This window comes from Choloepus didactylus, chromosome 5 (genome assembly GCF_015220235.1).
Source record: "Choloepus didactylus isolate mChoDid1 chromosome 5, mChoDid1.pri, whole genome shotgun sequence".
NCBI classification, from domain to species: domain Eukaryota; kingdom Metazoa; phylum Chordata; class Mammalia; order Pilosa; family Megalonychidae; genus Choloepus; species Choloepus didactylus.
The window spans coordinates 146433027-146453221 of NC_051311.1; the positions used below are offsets into that span (position 1 = coordinate 146433027).

A 20195-nucleotide genomic window follows, 5' to 3' on the forward strand; every position below is an offset into this window, starting at 1 on the left:
GCCTTCTGTTCTATGTCAGGGTTAGTATGTTAGGGCTAGAACCTATTGGACTGTAACAGTTTCTTTTAACAAATATTTCATATTAATTGATTGAACTTTATTTTCCTCAATCAAAAGTTATCCTTAAAACCTTCATGGGAGAAAAAATAAAGGAGCATGTTAACACTTAGGCTAATGTCATGTGGATTCTTCTGACCTCAGTTGACCACCAAGTTCAGCTGGTGTCTCTGGCATCAGCAGGGCAACAAAAGGCAGACCTGCTTGCAAATGCTTGGCATTTGATGAGCCTTTTTCAGTCTCTGTCTGCTGGGCTGACTCTCTAGGGCAGGGGGTGATGTTCCGGTTTTAATCTACAGAACTGGTAGAGTTAACCAAATACAAACAAACATAAACACACATGCACACTCCCAAACTCACTTAGAATCTTATCTTATTCTTTCCTAAATCCTTAAATCCCCAACCAACATTAGCTGGCTGCCTTATTCCTTTCCTGGAGTGCTGATTAATCTGTAGATAATAGTTTTCCTTAAAATTTAAGGGAAAAAATTTTTAAGTAGTAAGTTTAAAATACTTGCATATAGAAAAATAAAGAGTATTACTGATGGCAAAACCACCAGAGAAAAGGGCATAGGGATGGCTCTCAGTTACTTGGGGAGCTAACCATAGAAAGAGAATTTACTTTTGTATACTTATACATTTAAAGGGAGAGAGAGAGAAAGACATGATAAATATGGTATTTAACCAGGAAAATTGAGGCCTGACCCCAGTCCAGGATCTTCTGTATTCACTTTGACACATGTTCATACAATCAAGTATTGAGTATTTTGTGCTTGAAAAGTAGAGGTTGGAACTACACTTTGATGCTTAAATGGAAATATTTACTGTTTTAGATAGGAACTGTAAACTGAAGAATTTTCTAATTCTGGTTGGTGCTGCATGTTAAAATATGAATAGTTCTGAAAGATGACTAGATAAGTTTGTAGAAATTAGAAGTATAAATGAGTTATGGAATATGAGAAATTTTCAATATATATTTAATCAGGGCTGATGTAGATGAAGTCATTCATGCCTTTCTACTAATATTTCTTCTGTCACTGCCAGAACGAGAACACTTGGTTAGATAGCCAATGAAACTGATCTCATATGAAGTTTACGCTCTTAATTTTTTTGATATTTTCCAGGAGATATATTGAAATTCATTTCTGATAGAAATAGAATACCTTATATTTGTATAGCTCCTTTTTATAAGACTTTTTTCATTTATCATTTTATCAGTGTTCACAGAAGCTTAGAATATGAAATGTTCTTCACCATTTGTACAAGTGAATTTGTTTGGTGTTCACTAGATAATCGGGCACTGCTTCTGTACCCTGCCTGTCTCTTAGGCCAGGTGCCTTTCTATACTTGCTCAGTATTTATTGTCTATGAAAGATTGTTTTAATACCAGAAAACTTGGTTTCTACTGTTAGGTCAGCTGTGACATTAGGCAGTTAATTTAATTTCTCTAAGCCTGATTTTTCTTATTTAAAAATAAAGTGATTGGGCTATACGAGCTTTAAGATCCCTTAGAATATTGGCTTATTCTATGTATATATGCAATGTTGATTGCCTGTTGTCGTAAGACTACATGATGTGTTATGCATACATCTTGGGAATGTTAATAATTTTTGTTGAGGCTTTTTAAAACCATAAATTATGTTTGCTTAAAAAGAAATCTCTCATACCAGATTTCTAAGTTACTGAAAGTGGGATTTTATATTTCTTGTTGTCATTAAAATCACTTAAAGGAATAGAGAAATATGTTGGTGATGTCTGATTAATTTGTTAAGTGCCTACAGCAAATTTTTCATGCTGTTAGAAATTAGTGAATTCTGAAATTTTTTTTTTTTTTTAATCTTTTTTATCTAGAGAAATCCTGTACAAAACCATCACCATCCAAAAAACGCTGTTCTGACAACACTGAAGTCGCAGTTTCTAACTTGGAAAATAAACAACCTGTCGAGTCAGCATCTGTAAAATCTTGCTCTCCAAGTCCCGTGTCTCCTCAGGCGCAGCCACCAACACCAGCTCCTAGGGGGGGGCCTGTGGCTGCGCCAGCGTCACTGCTGGGCGGGAAGAGAGGGCTGACCTCAACACTGGACCCAATTGCAGCCTCCTCAGTTAAAACACGCATGCAAAAACTTGCGGATCAACGGCGTCATTGGGATAATGACAATGTGACAGGTATAAATGGTATGAATGCTATAGTCCTAAATCTATACCAATAAGATGCAACTCACTATGTTAAAAAAGTTTTACCAGTTAGTACATGAAAGGTAAATTCTTTTGTTTAATCTATAACCTAAGAATTTTCTACTTGCAAGTGCTTTGCATACCAGTGGTTATAAGTTTGTTGTGTTCCCATTGAAGTAGATGATGATGAGGTTCTTAGACCAGTTCACAAACATTACCTTATGTTTGCAATGAAAAACAGTAGAGAATAGACTATACTCTTGGCATTATTACCATTTCTGATCCTCAGCTGTATCTTCAAGAAATCCTATTTCATGGGTTCACTAATAAAACTTGAGTGTCTGAAGTATGCGATGCTGTTCTGTAGGGGGAGAGAGTACTTCAAAGAACATTTATTGACCACCTGCAAAATGTGTTATTATGCTAAGGTCCTGGGAAAATAGATGAAGTGAACTGATCCTTGCCTTTCATGGGCCTATAATCTGATGGGGATCCTGAGAAGAAGTCAACAGTTATGCAACAGGGTTATTTGCACCATGATAAATTTTATTTGTGTACTGCCTTGTTACAGAAAAGCCTTGAGATGATTTACAAAAATACCTATATTACAATAGGTACAGAGTTTCTGTTTGGGGCGATAAAGTTTTGGTATTGGATGGGGTGGCGATGGTTCAATATTGTGAATGTGATTAATATCACTGAATTGTACACATGAAAGTGGTTAAAATGGGAAATTTTGTGTTATATGTATGTTACCAAAATAAAAACAATTAAAAAACCCATATTACAAAACAAGAAGTATAAGGAAATCAGAGTGAATAAAAAATATGGGGAAAAAAAAAAGAAGCTAAGGGTAAAATTAGTTTATGAAATATTGGCCTTAAGATCCTACTCACTTGTTAGAGATGGTTCTGAATTTCCTAACAGCTAATGGAAAAAGGTGAAACATCGTCAGTTACATGATGAATGTTTATAACATATGTGCAGGACCATTTTTGGCATTAAGACATGAGAGAACTTTCTTCTCTGTGTCCCCAAAGACGACTTTGTGGAAGTTAATAAACCTATAAGGTTTAGATGTCCTGGGTCCAAGCTTTGGTCGGTGAAAGCAGTTCTAAAGCGGGCCTGTTCAGTGCAGGTAGACAGCTCCGTGGCGACTGGGTCTTATTCAAAGAAGGCTTCCATAAAGCTGTGATGGCTGCTGTGTGTCAGAATCTCTCAGACCACTGGAATCTCAGGAGCGCGGTAGAGCCCACGGGCATGCTTCTGCTTTATTATTTAAAGCTCTGTGCGTAACTAACACATAGCCAGAACTGAAAACCACTGACTTGGAGAAACAGATGGGCTACATATTTTTCAGGCAGTCTTCCATAAATGTTAATTCTTCTAACTGAGCTTTTGATGAGCAGCAGAGTTTAAGGTTATACATTCTGGCAGTGAAAGCATTAACAAAATCAAGAGCAAATACTTATTCTATAATGTGTCAGGCATTCTAACTTTTTTTTTGTTCTAATATAATAAAACATTTAATTCTTACAGCAATCTTTTGCGATATACCACTATTATCTTCATTTTATAGAATCAGCCAGCTAAAATTCAAACCGTAATAGTTTGATTCTAGGGCTCCTACTATTAACCTCTTTGACTTATCCGAAGCCTGTAGGCTCTAACAGGGTGTAGATACTACATGCTGTCACTTAATACCTATTCATTTTAGTAGTGGATGGAATTGACCATAGGTCTTTATAAAGTCTGAGATGGCTACCCAGGAAATGTACCTGATTAGAAGAATGCCCCATTTCTATTTTGTAGGAAATATCTATGGGCAGCAGAGTGAAGATTTCACTTGAACTAAAGAGGGATTGTGATTTAACACATGATCAAAAGAACACCCAAGGCCCTAAACATCCTAGAGCATAAAACACTGTGGCAATGATTTTGAACATTTTGAAAGCAAATGTTAACAAATATCTACCCGAGCCTTGAAAATAAATCTCATTGAGGCATCAAAACCTTTCTGATTTTAAGCAATGAAACTTATGAAGAAAGTGGTTGTAGTGAATGGTTCAGGAAATGCCTCACAGAGCTGTGGCTATAAACCAGTTAAATGTTTGAGGGCTTGTATGAAAATATCTATCTGAAGCCATACTTTCTGTCAGAGAATCGTTAGAGCAGCTAGAGGACTATTAAGGCCATTCCTTGAACATGAAATCAAAACTCTTATCTGCTTGGAGGAGAGTGCTTATTCTAAGGACAATGACAGAAAAATGCAAAAGGGTACTGTGGGGAGGGTGGTGGTCAGGGAAGCTTTTCTGGAGGAGGTAGAAGCAATTAAGCTGGACAGTGGAGAAGTTCTGGTAGAAGCAACTCTGTGTGTGTATGTCTCACAGAGGTAACAAGAACATAGTATGCAAATAAAGAGTCATTATGGTATATATGTGGTGGAAAATAAAGTGATATATTTGAAGAAGGTGGCAGGGTCCAGATCATTTGGAATTTAACCAGGTGATGGAGAGATACTAGGAGAGTTTAACCAGGCAAATGTTTTCGAAAAATCACTGCATCAGAATTGAGGAAGGATTGGAAAGACTAGAAGTAGGAAGACCAGAAGCATTAGAAGCATTAGCCAACTTGAAAGCTAATGTTATAATTTTGGTGCGCAATGATGAAGGCCTGTGGAAGTGAAAAGGGAAAGCTGGATTTGCAAGATTTAGAAGAAACGATCTACAGAGTTTGATGACTAGATGTCAGAGGATAGGGAGTAAGGGAAGAAGAGGCCAGATTTCTGGCCTGAATGATGGGATTAGGTGGTGATATCATTCACTAAGATGAGAAACGTGTTTGGGGAAATTTCAGCTTCAGATGTGTTATTTGGGGTTTTTGTGTGATAGTCAAATGGAGGCTATTTAGTCAACAGTTAGAAGGAGATCATGGATAGACCGTATAAAGATAGACGAGCTAGGAGACAATGATGTCACAAATGCAAAGGGAGTGATATGTTTTAGAGAGGTCAAGGAAACAAGGCCCAAAAAATATGTCAACTCAGTACAGTGATGTAGGCAGAGGAATTGTTTGCAATGGGTTGAGTGCTGAATCAGTGTTATGTAGGGAAACAGGAGTAGCAGCCAAAGAGGGTATATGCCAATGGGAGGATGCTTGTATTTATTTTTAAGATGAGAGGGACTTGAGCATATTTATTTGCATAGTACAGAACTTGGAAAGAGTGAGAGGGGTTATAGAACGAGATCCCTGAGAAGGTTTTGGAGGGAATAGTTTAAAAAATTCAGGTAGAGGTATAAGCCTTGGACAGAAGGAGAGATACCTTTTCCTTTGAATCTGTGGAACAGAATGTGCTGCGAACTTTGAATTCTCTGTATACTTGTTATGTATACACAACTAGACCCTTCATAAATTAAATATCGCTATATAGGAATTTATCTCCAAATGAAGTAACTGTGCAGAAAAATGTTTGGTTTTGTCTAACCTTGTGCAGTCTAATGTAGTAGCCACTAGCCATATATGGCTATTTGCTGCTAAATTAATTAAAATGAAATGAAATTCAGTTCCTCTGTAGCCACGTGTGGCTAATGGTTACTAAGTTGGACAACAGATAGAAAACATTTCCATCTTGCAGAAAGCCCTGTTGTAAAGCACTGTTGTCATCCATTCTTAAAACAAAATGTTCCTCTGGGATACATGATCTTAAATTAAATTGGGCAGTATTACAACACCACTAATTAATTCCAAAAATATAACCTAAATGTAATCCATCAAAAACATGGAAAAATGGGTGTAACAAAGTATTTTTGTTTTGGATTTGGATTATCATCTGATTTGAAGAGATATTGTCAAATTTATATTTCTTTGTATGTTCACACGTATTAGAACTTTTTACTGGTTCTTAAACTATTAACCTTATTTTAGAACTCTATGGAGTGATCCTGGTATTATACATAAGTACAGTAACTCTTGAACATGGCTTTTAACTCTTTTTTCCTAAAACATTTTCAGATGATATGCCCGAAAGCTCACCCTTCTCACCAGTGTCGCTGGAGGAAAAGGTTGCCTCTCCTCCCAAACCACCCCCTTCAGATGCTTCAGCAATACCCGTTGGGAGAAGGGGCCGTCTGGCCAACCTTGCTGCAACAATTTGCTCTTGGGAAGATGATGTAAATTACTCATCTGCAAGGCAAAACAGTATACAAGAACAGCCTGGTACCACTTGTTTATCCAAATTTTCCTCTGCAAGTGGAGCATCTGCTAGGATCAATAGCAGCAGTGTTAAGGAGGAAGCTACATGCTGTTCCCACAGGGATGGCGATGCCTCCCTGAATAAAGCCCCATCCTCTAGTGTTGCAGATGCATCTGTGATTAGTGCCTCAATTTCCAGCACTGTGGTAAGTAAATGAAATTTTGATCTTTGGAAACCTTTTTTCTGCTTATTAGTGGTAGTGTGTGTGTGTGTGTGTGTGTGTGTGTGTGTGTGTGTGTATGCCGGTATATATTTTATAATATATAAAGAGCATGTTTATATGATGTATTTTTAGAATATTGATTTTACAGAAAGTAAAAACCATAAGTTTGGCACCCTATTCCAAGATAAATTAGCAGCTGACAACTAAAATTACACTAATTTAATGCAAATCAAACGTATATGAAAATGGAATAATGGACATCAGGAGGAACACTGAAAATTATTTTCTCCATTAGAATGTTTTATGTGTTTGTATAAATATATCAAATATCTCTGAAAAGACATATAACAAACTGGTAGCTATAGTTACCTCCTGGAAGGCAAATTGCCAAACAGGTGTCAAGCGTAGGTAGGACACTTTTCATTGTATACCGTTGTAAAATGTTTGAAATGCATGTATTACCTGAACAGTTTTTAAAAGCAGTCTTGAAAAGAAAGAGAGAGAGAGAGAATGAAAGAGAGAATGAATACTCTGGTCCTGAGCACGGTGGTCTTGTAGAGAGTGCAGAGCTAGGTTTTGGGATTCGACAAACCTGTATTCAGGTCCCAGCTCTGCCACATAATTGGAAATGCGCCTTTGGATAAGGAACTCTTCCTATCTGTAAAATGGGGAAAAAGAGTTATCAGGAAGGTTAAATGAGATAATGTGCATAGTCACTCAGTATAATGCCTGACACATGGTAAGTGTTTAGTAACTTATTATCATTAGCCATCAAGTATATGATACTATCTTGGGAAATTGATATTGACTTAATTAAAATACAAAAAATACGTAATTTGGTCTAATTCAGTTAAGAATTTAATAAAGGTACGAGTGCAATAATGTGAAAACAACCATTTTTAAAATAGGTGATGACCTTGCCCCCCAGGCTAAATTACCATTGAATACATTATGCAGACTAAACTACATATTATAACTGAAATAATAGCGTTTTCTAAGGTGATATTTTTGCAAACCTTACAAAAGTTTGATGACCTATTAGAGAGAAAGAAATTATTTTTTCTAAGTCAACATAAGGCTACAAAGTAAATTAAATTTGAATTGTTTTGCTATAGGACTACCTGCAAATATTGTAAATTTTACCCTAATTGTTATCATGTTTCAGAAAACTACTTCTTCCCCAGTGAAATCTTCAACTACATCTATCACCGATGCTAAAAAATGTGAAGTACAAAATTTTGAGCCTCTTCCAGAAAGTCCTGCTAGTCCACTGAAATCGGAGGCATTGAAACCAATTGTGAAGTCAACTTTATCCCAAACAGTTCAATCCAAGGAAGAACTAAGTAGAGAAATTTGTCTACAATCTCAGTCTAAAGACAAATCTACCATACCAGGTTATGTATCTTTTTAAAAATCTAAAAACAACGCAGACTGCTTTCAAGATGTCTATTTTCAACCTTTTGAATATCCAGTTGTGAATGGTACAGTGTTGGTTTGCCAGGGCAGGTGACCGAATGTTCCATATGAAACGTCTTCACTTTTAGCTTTAATGCACTGAATGAATATTCATCAATGTAGACTAGCCCATTTATTGGTTCACACATTTAACCTGTTTAACAGTTTAAATATGCTTTTTCTAGGCTGACCATGCTAGATACTTTTCTCTATTCTTTTTGATGTAGACAAGGCATATACAACTGGAAATCACATTTTAGGGGCATAAGGGAGAAGCATTCTTGTAACCAGTATGCAGAACAGTGCTTCTCAAATTTCACTATGAAGACTCCCCTCATAGCAAAGGAAAGTGGATACATGTATGGATGACTCCACTCCCAGTTATATTTATATATGTGTATGTTGTGTGTATAAATATATGTGTGTGTGTGTGTACATTTGAAAGCTCAAAATATCTTACCGTAATAAATTGATTCTCTAAGAAGTACCATATTTATCTTGTGATAATTTATACCTTTTGGCACTGCCCCACCTACTGTTGGTTGAGAAACACAAGACTAAAAAATATGGTTCAAACATATGGTTATAGAGTTTACTTTAAATTATATATATTTTTTCTTTAGAATTGTTTTTGGAAAGGTTGCTTTAATTCTAAGTTTTAGTTCTTGAAAATATAATCTCTCCAGAAACAGTAGTTCATCAGAAAAAGGAAGTAGAGGGTTGAGAGAGGGGAAGGCATTATAGGGTAAGTGGAAATCAGCAGTCAGTTCCAAAGTGAGCCAGCATGGTAATTGGAAACAATAGCAAGATCTCCATATGGAATAGGACTAGTTACTCCCAATTTTCTGAGCACTTAAGGCATACATAAGCATTCTTTTTATGATTTTTGGCTATTGAATATACCTAGAATCACTAACGGGTCCTCAGAGATACTTACTTTAAATGCTTCTTTGTATTCTTAATGGACTTTGGTTTGGATGTAGAATGAAGTGGTAATAAGTGAAATGTGGCATCTTCAAACTATGGCCATAGATCAAATCCTGCCCTTTGCCAGTTTTTGTAAATTAAGTTTTATTGGCCCACAGTCATGTCCATTTATTTCTGTATTGTCTGTGGTTGCTTTCATCCTATATTGCAGGGTGGAGTAGTTGCAACAGACTTTGTATGACGTGCAAAGCCTAAAATATTTACCATCTGAATTTTTACAGAAAAAATAGATGTAGATACACCTCTTTTTACATAATACAATTACAGTATCCTAATGAAGGAGGTCACATAAATCTCATTTGTCTTACTTTAAATATACTTCATACTATTTCAGATGAATACTGTTTTAAGATTTTATAAGTCAAGATATCTTTTTGATAAAGTGAATAATCCCTAATTTTTCTTTTGAGGGGGATAAAGGGAAAAAAAAAAACAAAAAACACACCAAACCCTGAATTTTAGGAAGTTAAATTTCCTAAATTTACACCACCAAATTTTATTATATATTTGAATGCAGTTAAAAGAGGAAATTTCTGGTTGTATATATGTTATCAGAATAAAAATTTAAAAAAACCATAGAACTATACAATACAGTGAACCATAATGTAAACTATGGACGATAGTTAATATAATAACTATATGTTATAAAATTATAATATTTGTTTTGTTGGTTGTAACAAAGGTATCACACTAAGGCAAAATGTTAATAGGGAGAACTACATGGTGGTGGGGGTTGGTGGTATATGGGTACTCTGTACTTTGCCTGTTTTTTTTTTTTTTTTTTTTTGTAAACTTACAAATTCTCTAAAAAGAAATGCAATATAAAAAGCAAGATAAAATAAATTGGGCTATAGAAATATAGGTAGCTTGAAGTAATCATGGCCAGGATATTTGGTAGTTAGGGTAGATTTATTAATGCACATACTAGCAATTTCTAATCATTTGGGCTCTGATTGTTCAGTTTAAGGGTTATCTAATCTCCATTGCCCTCTCACCCTATGTTTTCTTCCCTTTTTCAAAAGGACCTCTAAATAAATTTTAGGATGTGGAATTAAATAGAATAGTATCATAAAATGTTTTTACTTTTATACTATTTTCATACTGCTTACTTTCTGAATGAATATTCCTAGTACAAGTATCTTAAAAACCTCCTAAAATCAAAGCATTTTAGAGCTGTAATGGATTTTAGAACTTTATTCTTAGAAATCGTAATTGAGAGCGTGATAGCCTGCAAAAATGTGTGTGTTTTCTGTAGGAGGAACAGGAATTAAGCCTTTCCTGGAACGCTTTGGAGAGCGTTGTCAAGAACACAGCAAAGAAAGTCCGGCTCGTGGCACACCCCATAGAACCCCCATTATCACTCCAAATACAAAGGCCATCCAGGAAAGATTGTTCAAACAAAATGCATCTTCATCTACTACGCATTTAGCTCAACAGCTCAAGCAGGTATGGCTACTGCAGTTAGCATTATTCATTACATAATTTCAGCACAGAGCCTAGAAATCAAAATGTTGAATTTTGATAACAGTCTGTTTGAGACAAATAGTATCTTGATTCTCTGGATCACTTATTTCAAATTGGAAATATTAATTGACTTGTATTCCACATGTATTGTAAACGTTATCTTAAAACTGAAGACAAGGATAGTTTAGTAATGTTTGGATAATATTCTTAAACATACTACTGGCTCTTGTGTAAAATACAGCTTTTGATGGGTTTAGGAACGTGAAAAAGAGCTGGCATGTCTCCGTGGCCGATTTGACAAGGGCAATTTATGGAGTGCAGAAAAAGGCGAAAAATCAAGAAGCAAACAACCAGAATCCAAAAAGGTAAAGTAAATAAGAAATGTAAAAGTTAATTTGGCACCAAAGTAGTGGCTAGATCTAACTTGTAGCTCTCTGTTGTAAAATAATTCTTTACACAGTTTCTGCTCCAGTTGCCACTTTCCATACACATAAATGTTCATACCACTTCTGCTTTTCTCTTGTGATATGTCCATTTCAATGGCCTCTGTACCATGTTCACTGTTGGCCTTCTTAAAATCAGATTTTAAAGACTTATTCCCATCATTCAATTGATTACAGATTTCTTTTAACATCCTACTGAGATGCTAGTTCTACAATGTTTCTCCGAATCCACTTTGCTCGTTGATGATTGTATACCCTTTCCCACATCCCAAACATATGGACTATGTGTAATCCTTTCAGTCACCAAGTTACTTCCCAGATTTCTCTTCACCCTTATATTATTTCCTGTCAAGTTTCACTCATCAGCCTTCAACAAAATCCTTACTTGTAAGAGTAAACTATATTCTGTTTATTTAGCAAACACTTACTTAAAGTACTGGGTTAGGATGTATTTTTAAGCTAAATAATAGAAATACTTCTATACTGGGTATGTAGAAAGTAGATGAACAATAAATTTAACTGGTATTCTTTGAGAAAGAACTACTTGATTTGTTTGTTTAAATTAATTCTCTTGCTTGCCCCTTAACAAAGTCATGTTTCCCAGAGTTCTGACCTCAACTTTTTTTTTCTTCTTACTACCCTAGGACATCTCTTTCCTCCCCATAGCTCTAGCTCTAGCCAAGCCCAGGATGCTAGTGGTGCTCAGATCTGCTGTGCAGATCTCTCTCCTGATCTGGAGGCTTGCTTGGCTACGAGAATACGGTCTGCTTTGCTATACCTTCTCCTGTGGTCTCTATTTCTGTCAGTCATCTGAAATAATCCAGAAGCTCTTCTTTGGCTCTTTCCTTTTATTTTCTTTGTCTGCTTACCTCCTTGCCCCTAGCACACACACATACAAACACATGCATACATCTGGTGAAACATTGTCTAAATCTGTCACCAAGCTGCCTCATTCCCTGCTTTTCTCTCTGCCTTTACCTTAATTGTTACCACAGCTTTATTTTTTTTTATTTTTTTATTTTTTGGCTTTTATAAAGGGGATTTATTAGTTTACAAATTTACAGTTATAAGACCATGAAAATGTCCAAACTAAGGCATCAACAAGTGGATACCTTCACTGAAGAAAGGCTGATAGCATCCAGAACGCATCTGTCAGCTGCGAAGGCACATAGTTGGTGTCTGCTGGTCCTTTGCTCCCAGGTTCTGGTTTCAAAAATGGCTTTCTCCAAAGTGTCTCTGGGCTTTTGTCTCTCTTAGCTTCTCTCTCTCAGCTCCTGTGTATCCTTGCTTGTCCTCCCTGGGCATTTCTAAGCATCTGCAGCGAACCCTGGGCTTCAGCTCTTAGCATCTCCAAACATCTTTCTGTTTGCATCTCCAAGCATCTGAGTCTGTATTGGCCCCTAAGCTCTCTTAAGAACTCCAGCAGACTAATTAATCAAGACCCACCTTCAATTGGTAGAGTAACACCTCCATGGAAATAATCTAATAAAAACATCTCACCCACAGCAGGGTGGGTCACATCTTCATGGAAACAACTTAACCAAAAGATCCCACCCATAATAGGTCTGCCCCTCACAAGATTGCATTAAAGAGCATGGCTTTTTGTGGGGTACATAACGGATTCAAACGGGCACAGTTGTGCTGGTTTGAATGTATTGTGTCCCCCAAATGCCATTGTCTTTGTAGTTTTGTGGGGCAGACGTTTTGGTGATCGTTAGATTTGCTTGGAATGTGCCCCACCCAGCTGTGGGTAATGATTCTGATGAGATGTTCCTATGGAGGCATGGCCCTGCCCATTCAGGGTGGGCCTTGATCGGTGGAGCTATGTAAATGAGCTGACTGGGGGGAGGAAATGGAGTGTAGCTGGGAGCGATGTTTTGAAGAGGAGCAAGCTTGCTAGAGAGGAACGTCCTGGGAGAAAGCCGTTTTGAGGCCAGAGCTTTGGAGCAGACGCCAGCTGCCTTCCTAGCTAGCAGAGGTTTTCTAGATGCCATTGGCCATCCTCCGGTGAAGGTACCTGATTGCTGAGGTGTTACCTTGGACGCTTTGTGGCCTTAAGACTGTAACTGTGTAGTGAAATAAACCCCCGTTTTATAAAAGCCTATCCATCTCTGGTGTTTTGCATTCTGCAGCATTAGCAAACTAGAACAACAGTGTTCATAGGGTTTTTCTCCACTTTGATTTCTCATATTGTCTAAGGTTACAAAAATAAACTAAGGTTTCCCCACATAGATGATATTCTTATGGTATCAATCCACTGTGAGTTTTCTCATGTTTTGTAAAGATAGAATTATGGGTGAAGGCTTTCCCACATAGATGACATAAATAAGGTTTCTATCCACTGTGAGTTCTCTCATGTTTTCTCAAGCCAGAACATTGAGGGAAGCTTTCCCACATCGATGACATTTTTTGTCTCCAGTGTGAGTCCTGCCATGTTTTCTAAGAACAAAGAGTAAAATCTTTCCCACATAAATGACATTCGTAACGTTTCTCTCCAGTGTGAGTCCTCTCATGTCATCTATGGCTAGAATAAAAGGTGAAGACTTTCCCACATAGATGACATACATAAGATTCCTCTCCAGTGTGAGTTCTTTCATGTTGTCTGACAGTAAGACATCGAGTAAAGTCTTTCTCACGTAGATGGTTTTTGTAAGGTTTCTCTCCAGTGTGTGTTCTCTCATGTTCCCTCAGGAAAGGACAATGGGGAAAGGCTTTCACACAAATATAACTTTCAAAGCATTTCTCTCCATTTTGAGTTCCCTTGTAATATGTAAGGCCAGAGTTTGAATGAGGGATTTACCCATTAGATGGTATTCATATGATTTACATCTAGTACAGATTTGCTTTTGTTGAATAAAAGATGACTGGTCACTGTGATGGTTAGGTTTATGTGTCAGCTTGGCCAGGTGATGGTGCCCAGAAGGCTGGTTTATTAAATCATTAGTCAGTTGGTTGCATCTGTGACTGATTAAATCAAAGAAGAGCAAGAGAGAATTTAATCATCTAGGTTTAATCCAATCAGTTGAAGACTTTTAAGGAAGAAGGCAGAGAACCTTCACTACTTCTTCGGTTAGCCAGCATCTCCAATGACACGATGGTAGATGTGTTTTTCCTGCAGATGTGTTGCATGGCTAGCATTTCTTGTTTTTTTAAGACCACTTTCCTTGCCATGCTCCTCCTTGTCATGAAGCAAAGTTCCTAAAGCTCACATGAATACTTGCTTTGGAAAAACACAATTCATTCTTTCCACACTTCCTCTCCTTGATCCAACTTGGGAGCTACATCTGATTTGCAGACCTGCTGTCCCTTTCTACACACATGGGTGGGCCCACACTCTTGCCCTGAGATGTCTTTCTTCCAGGCATCAGCTTCCATGGCTTTGCCCTTGAGGTGATTTTTCCTTCAGTCTGTCCCTTTTCTTTCCATTTTGTCTAGGCTGGCAGTGGTTCTTTCATACAGCCCTTGATTGTTTAGGGGGATGGGCTTCTGCGATTCAGAAGGCTCCTTCAGCCTGGGAATGGGTCAGTAGTTTTTCTCCCATTCTTCTCAATGGTCTACCATAGCTTTTTATTGTATACTGTGCTTCTAGTCTGGTTGCTCTCCAATCCTTTCCATCCACTCTGTCAGAAATATTTTTCAAAGGTAAATATTCATAATCCTGGAGAGCTTTCCAAAGCCCTTATCAGAAAAAAAAAATTGTTTTAATTTTTCTTTCCCCTACTATCAATGGAAGTCTTACCCATTTCTGTTTTCTTAGTTCTTGGCTCATAGTAGAAGTTCAGTGAATTTGTATTTGAAGGAAGGGTGATCCTTTCTATCAGCATAGAAACAAGCTATTATCTCTCATCTTAAAACAGAAACACCTCTCTTGGCCCTTATTTTCCCTCCTTTCTTTGTCTCCTTTTCATCTAAACTCTTCCGGAAGTGTTGTCTTTACTTGCTGCTTCCAGTTTTTCTCCCTCCTGTCTTGAGCTCTCTCCACTCAGGCTTTCACTACTACCGCTTGTCTGACCCCTGCTCCTTAGTTCACCAGTGATCTTCACTGATCGATTTTCTGTTGTTTAACTTGCCCTGTTTGACATTTGACATTCAATATTGTTGATCACTCTCTTCTGTTTGAAACACCTTCTTCAGTTGGTTCTCAATATCATATTATCATGATTTCCCTTCTAATTCTCTCTAGAGTGTAGGGTAGTGATTTTTAAGATATTTCTTAGTAAATAATCCCTGATAAACCTTTGGAATTCCTCCCCAGACAGTTGCACATAAGCATATGAACAAAATTCTGAATACAGTTACAGAGAGTTCTGGGATCCCCCCTTCTCAGATCCCTAAATTATCTGTGGTTCCCACAGAGGGAATAGCCAAAGAGGTGGGAGGAACATGCAGTTGAGTATAGCATTATTAAAGTCAAGAAAAGAACAAGCCTTTCAAGCAGCAAGGAGTGGTTGGCATTGTCGAGTGCTTGTTGTTAAATACGGACTGAACTGAGTCCTGGGTGTTTAAATGAGCTTGTAAGTTGACAAGAGCAATTTCAGTGAAAGTGGTAGAATGGGGTTTGTGGTGGGTTGAGGAGAGAATAGAAGGTGAAGACTAGAGCTCGTGAGTATAGGCAATTCTTAGAAATTTAGTACTAAAGGGGAGGGAGAGAAGGTGTGGCTGGAGGGGGATGAGAAACTGAAGTGTGGTTTGCGTTTGTTTTGTTCTTCATGAGGAGATGTAGTCATTTTTTAGTGTCAATGAGAAGGACATAGTAGAAAGTGAAAGGCTGAAGATCACAGGAGAGAGGTGATAATTGATGAGATGGGGGTAAATCATTGAAGAAGTGAGAGCAAATGAAATCCAGTGCACAGTAAAGGAAACAGGTTCAGACACAGTAAAGGAAAGCAGTGTGTGGAGGCTGGTACATTTAGAGCCATGGTAGCAGAAAACTGATGAGCTTCTGTCAGATAGCTTCTGTTTCATTCATCCTTAGGAAAAGGGCAGTGATGGGTGAAACACTTTCTGCAGGATGGAAGAGAGAGCTGATTTGGAAAAGGGGAATAAGGGATAATGTTGACACTCAGATGGGTACAAGACCATACATTTATAATGGAGCCAATCTACACAATTGTGAGATTTTTCTCCAGGTTTGTCCTGATAGCCTGGATATAAACATGGAGAAGCTGGATTGATCCAGGGTTGGGGTTTTGCCAGACAAGAGGAATGGAAATATGGTTGCTGTGAGGGAGTTGAAGATATTGCTAAGATAATGGTAGGAGGTGAAGGATCATGAGGTCTAACCTGGATGGAGGTATAAAAAAACAGATGGGGGTGGATAGGAAGAAAAACAAATGATTAGAGGTCCCCATTAGGCCAAAGACCAGGGTCTGGTAAGAATTCTTGAGTAGGAGAGCTAGAGAGATTGGAGGTGTGGTTAGAGTGGGATGGTTCAGTTAGGATTTCAGAGATGAAACAGATTTCAAGTGATGGCTAAATTGGAGTGGTGGCAAAGGTCTTTGGAATTGAAATGTTTGTGCAACTGAGAGACCATTGTGTTGTTTGGATATCCTGTGGCTACTGCTGTCACCCAGATCCCTAGGTCTTGGACTAGAAAGTATTCAGGGAATGCTGGGGAGTGACTCGTGGCTTATTAAATGATGAGTAGTTTAGGGTGGGGTGGAGGTATAGTATAACCAGTGGCTTGAGCCTCAAAGGAGCAGGAGATTTTAAAAGAGGTTTAATAGGAACATGAGAATATTATTAGAGACTGAAGAGGAGGCTGTTCCTGATGTCGTCAGGGTTTGGGAGAGAGAACTGCTTTTATTTATAGGTTTGTGGGTTAAGTTGCATCTTCACAAGAAAGCCAGGTTTCTGCAAGGGCCAGAAAGTGGAGAGAACATTTAGTGAAGAGGATGAGGATGTAGGAGAGTTTGTTTCCCTTGAAAGAGGATTCTTTGGGCAAAGCAAAGTGTTTTTGGAGAGAGGAATGCAGGGGGAATTTGAATTAGGGAGAGAAAGCACAGAGCAGTATGTGGATGAGACTGATGAAGACAGAGGAGATAACACGGTTAATTATAATAATTAATACTTATCAAATGTTTACAGCACAGCAGGCCTCTGATAGATGCTTTTTAATACATTACATGATTTAATCCTTGTAATAACCGTATGAGTTAGGTAATAGTATAATTTCCCTTTTTCTTGGTGAAGTACTACTGCTTAGGTAGGAAAGTCACTTGACCAAGATGGTATAGCTGGTAAGTGGCAAAACCAGGGTTTTAATTGGACCCTCTGACCCCAGAGCCTTCTCCGTTAACCTTATTCTTGAGCAGTGATCCGCAATAATGAAAATTTATGAGGCATTGGGAGTTTATTTGGCATTAAATTTTTTATGCTATGATTTTTTTTTTTTTCCTTTTGAATTCTATGCTATGATTTAATGTAAGCTTTTGAAAATGATTATGGTTGCTTCCCATTGCTCCCACAGACACTTGTTCATTTACTCAACAAATGTTTGAGTGCCTATTATATATGGGGCGTGTGTATTTTTTACCTCCTCCCAAGGTATGCTAGACCCATTCTTCCCACTTCTGATATGCACTTGCGCCTTTAAAATAGTCTGCAGCACAGCATTTGATAGTTTACTTTTTCATCAAAGGCTTCTTCTAACTTGAGAGACATTATAGTCTGGAACTAGCTCTGGATCAAGAATACCTGGGTTTGCATACTGACTCTACCACTTACCAGCTGTGTAGGCAAGTCGCTTAACTTCTCTGCTTCAGTTCTTCATCTGTAAGTGGAAATAATGTGCCTAACTTCTAGAGTTTTGGGGAGGATTAGGTGGTGAAGCAACAGATGTAAAGTACTTGGAAAGGTGACTGGCATACAACTGTGTAAGTATCAGTTGCTGTTTTTCTTGTTCTTACTATTACTGTTATTTTATCTACTATTATTTTAACCCATAAAGTCTTTTCTAAAAGAAATTTATATTTTTCTTCCAAAGTCTTGCAAATAGTTAAAAAAAAGACTCAACAGGGGAATATTTTCCTTCTCTCTTCTTTCCTTTTTCCTTCCTCTCTTCCATCCTCTCATCTGTTTTGTCCTTCTTTGTTTACTCCGGATTTTACTCACTGAGTAACTGATAATTAAATGGTATCCTGATGTAGAAATTGTTGCCAGATTTTATAGGTGTGAGATAAGTGACATAATGAAAATTGTCACCTTGTGTGGCTTTTACCTTTTAACTGGTTTACCTAAAACTGAACTCTGGTGAGAATTTTCATTCTCTCTTGCCTTCTAGTCTTTAGAAAAGATTTTACATATTGGGAATTGACAAGAAAGTGAACTAACAATTATGGGCTATGGTGGTCTATACATATTTGATCTCTTTCACATGAAGAAATCTATAGTTTAGAGAAATTTATCTCTTTTCATTTTCTTTTGGTAGGAAATTCACTGTCAAAACACTCCCCTCAAAAATCATCAAGTTGTTTCAAATACCCCATCGCTTCCAATAACAGAAAAGGAGACAGAAAATCAGACACCAGAAAAAACTTCTAGTAGAGAACCTGCAGGTCAGTATTTTCCATTTCTACCTCACCTAGCATGTAGCTCTCTCAGTCTATCATAGTTTTCTTTGAAATTGGAAAGCTACTTTGTGTATAAAAAGATCTGTTTCTTCATTTCTATTTTTCCTTTTCGTTTCTAGCCATGCGATATGCTTTTTCATCCATTCTCTTTCCAGAGTGAGAACTCATATACTATGGAAGAGAATGCAAATTACTAGAACTTTTTTTTTGGAGAAAAATTCAGTAATATCTCTTGAATTGTAAAATGTGCATGCCCTTTAATTCACCCTTTCTGTGAGTATTTCTATAAGCTGAATCCCTAGAACTGGTGTGCACAGGTATATGTACAAGGAGATTCATTGTAGCTCTGTTTGCAGTAGTAATAAGGTTAACATAACTGATGTGCACATTAGAAGACGGTTTAAATAAACTAGTAAATCTATGTACTCGAATATTATGTAGCTGCTTAAATAATACGATAGCTTTGTATGCAATGACATAATATGTCATGAACACTTTAAGTGAAAAACAAATTGCACAACAGCACACATCATGTGGTCATCTTCTGATTAAACAAACAAAAAAGGCATATGCACATGCATACTTAGGGAGAAAACTGGAAGGAAAAACAGTAAATTAGTAATATTGGTGTCTCCTTTCTCTGCCTTGGTAGGGAGGAAGAGAGAGATAGGATAGTTTAGAGAGGAGAGGTTTTTGGGTTCTCGTATTATACATTTCTAGATTTGAGTGTTTTAAAACAAAGGTATTATTTAATAACAGGAAAATAAATCTAAGATTCTTTAACTGAAAAATGTGGTCTTAAATTTTTCTTAGGTTTCACTGAATGTGAAATGATGAAGTCTAGCCCTTTGAGAATAACATTGTTTTTAGAAGAGGATAAATCCTTAAAAGTAACATCAGAATCACAGGTTGAGCAGCAGACTGGTTGGTTTTATTCTTTATTTCTTATTAACTTTTAAATTCTTATTAACTATAAGAAATAAATATATTGGTAGAAGCACATATTCAAATGTACAGTGTTTCTATATTTCAGAATGTCTTATGATTTTATGATGATCTTTTTAATGAGGAAGTACTCTAGCATCCACAAGATGCAGTACTGTTAACAGTTACCTTTAGGTCAGAGAGCACTGCGAAAATCTAATTAAGGCTATAACTCTCATGGAGAAAGGAAATGTGTTGCCCTCCTGTACTCTGTGTGTACCATTAGAGCCATTACAGGCCACTGAAGCCTGTCTGAACCCTAGGCTAACAACCTCTGCTCCAAGTTATGTTAACATTTTCCCGTTGTTGACTGCCATGTGAAAAAGTAGCTTCCAACAACAGGGGAAGTGACTTAAAAAAACATTTTTCATAACTCTGAAGGTTTGAGCTGTTATTCTGAAAAGTTCTAAGTTAATTTTCTTTCTTAAATCCAAAGTATTTCATTGCTTAGAAAATGTTATTGGAACTTGGAAAATTACTTTGGTTTCATATATTACTAATAGTATAATTTTGTTTATTTATTTGTTTAGGAGGTGCTTTTTCTTAGGATGTTTTTCATGTTTGTTTAGTAAGCATATGAATGTCAGGCCTTCTCTGCTACTCATTCCATTCTTAAAGTTCTAAGTCACAATACCACCTATTGA

The 20195-nt window shown here is 37.2% G+C and overlaps 1 protein-coding gene across 5 annotated transcripts in view; it reads left to right on the forward strand.

Moving 5' to 3' along the window:
- ANLN (anillin actin binding protein) overlaps positions 1-20195 on the forward strand; it is an 80238-nt gene that overhangs the window by 20102 nt on the left and 39941 nt on the right. For 4 of the 5 annotated variants that reach the window (XM_037837079.1, XM_037837080.1, XM_037837078.1 and 1 more), the window contains exons 3-9: positions 1909-2232; positions 6244-6629; positions 7813-8041; positions 10345-10535; positions 10811-10918; positions 18426-18552; positions 19381-19491. In XM_037837079.1, coding sequence (XP_037693007.1) covers positions 1909-2232; positions 6244-6629; positions 7813-8041; positions 10345-10535; positions 10811-10918; positions 18426-18552; positions 19381-19491 — 1476 coding nt within the window. The remainder of the gene's footprint in view (positions 1-1908; positions 2233-6243; positions 6630-7812; positions 8042-10344; positions 10536-10810; positions 10919-18425; positions 18553-19380; positions 19492-20195) is intronic. The other variant, XM_037837077.1, reaches the window with a different exon arrangement.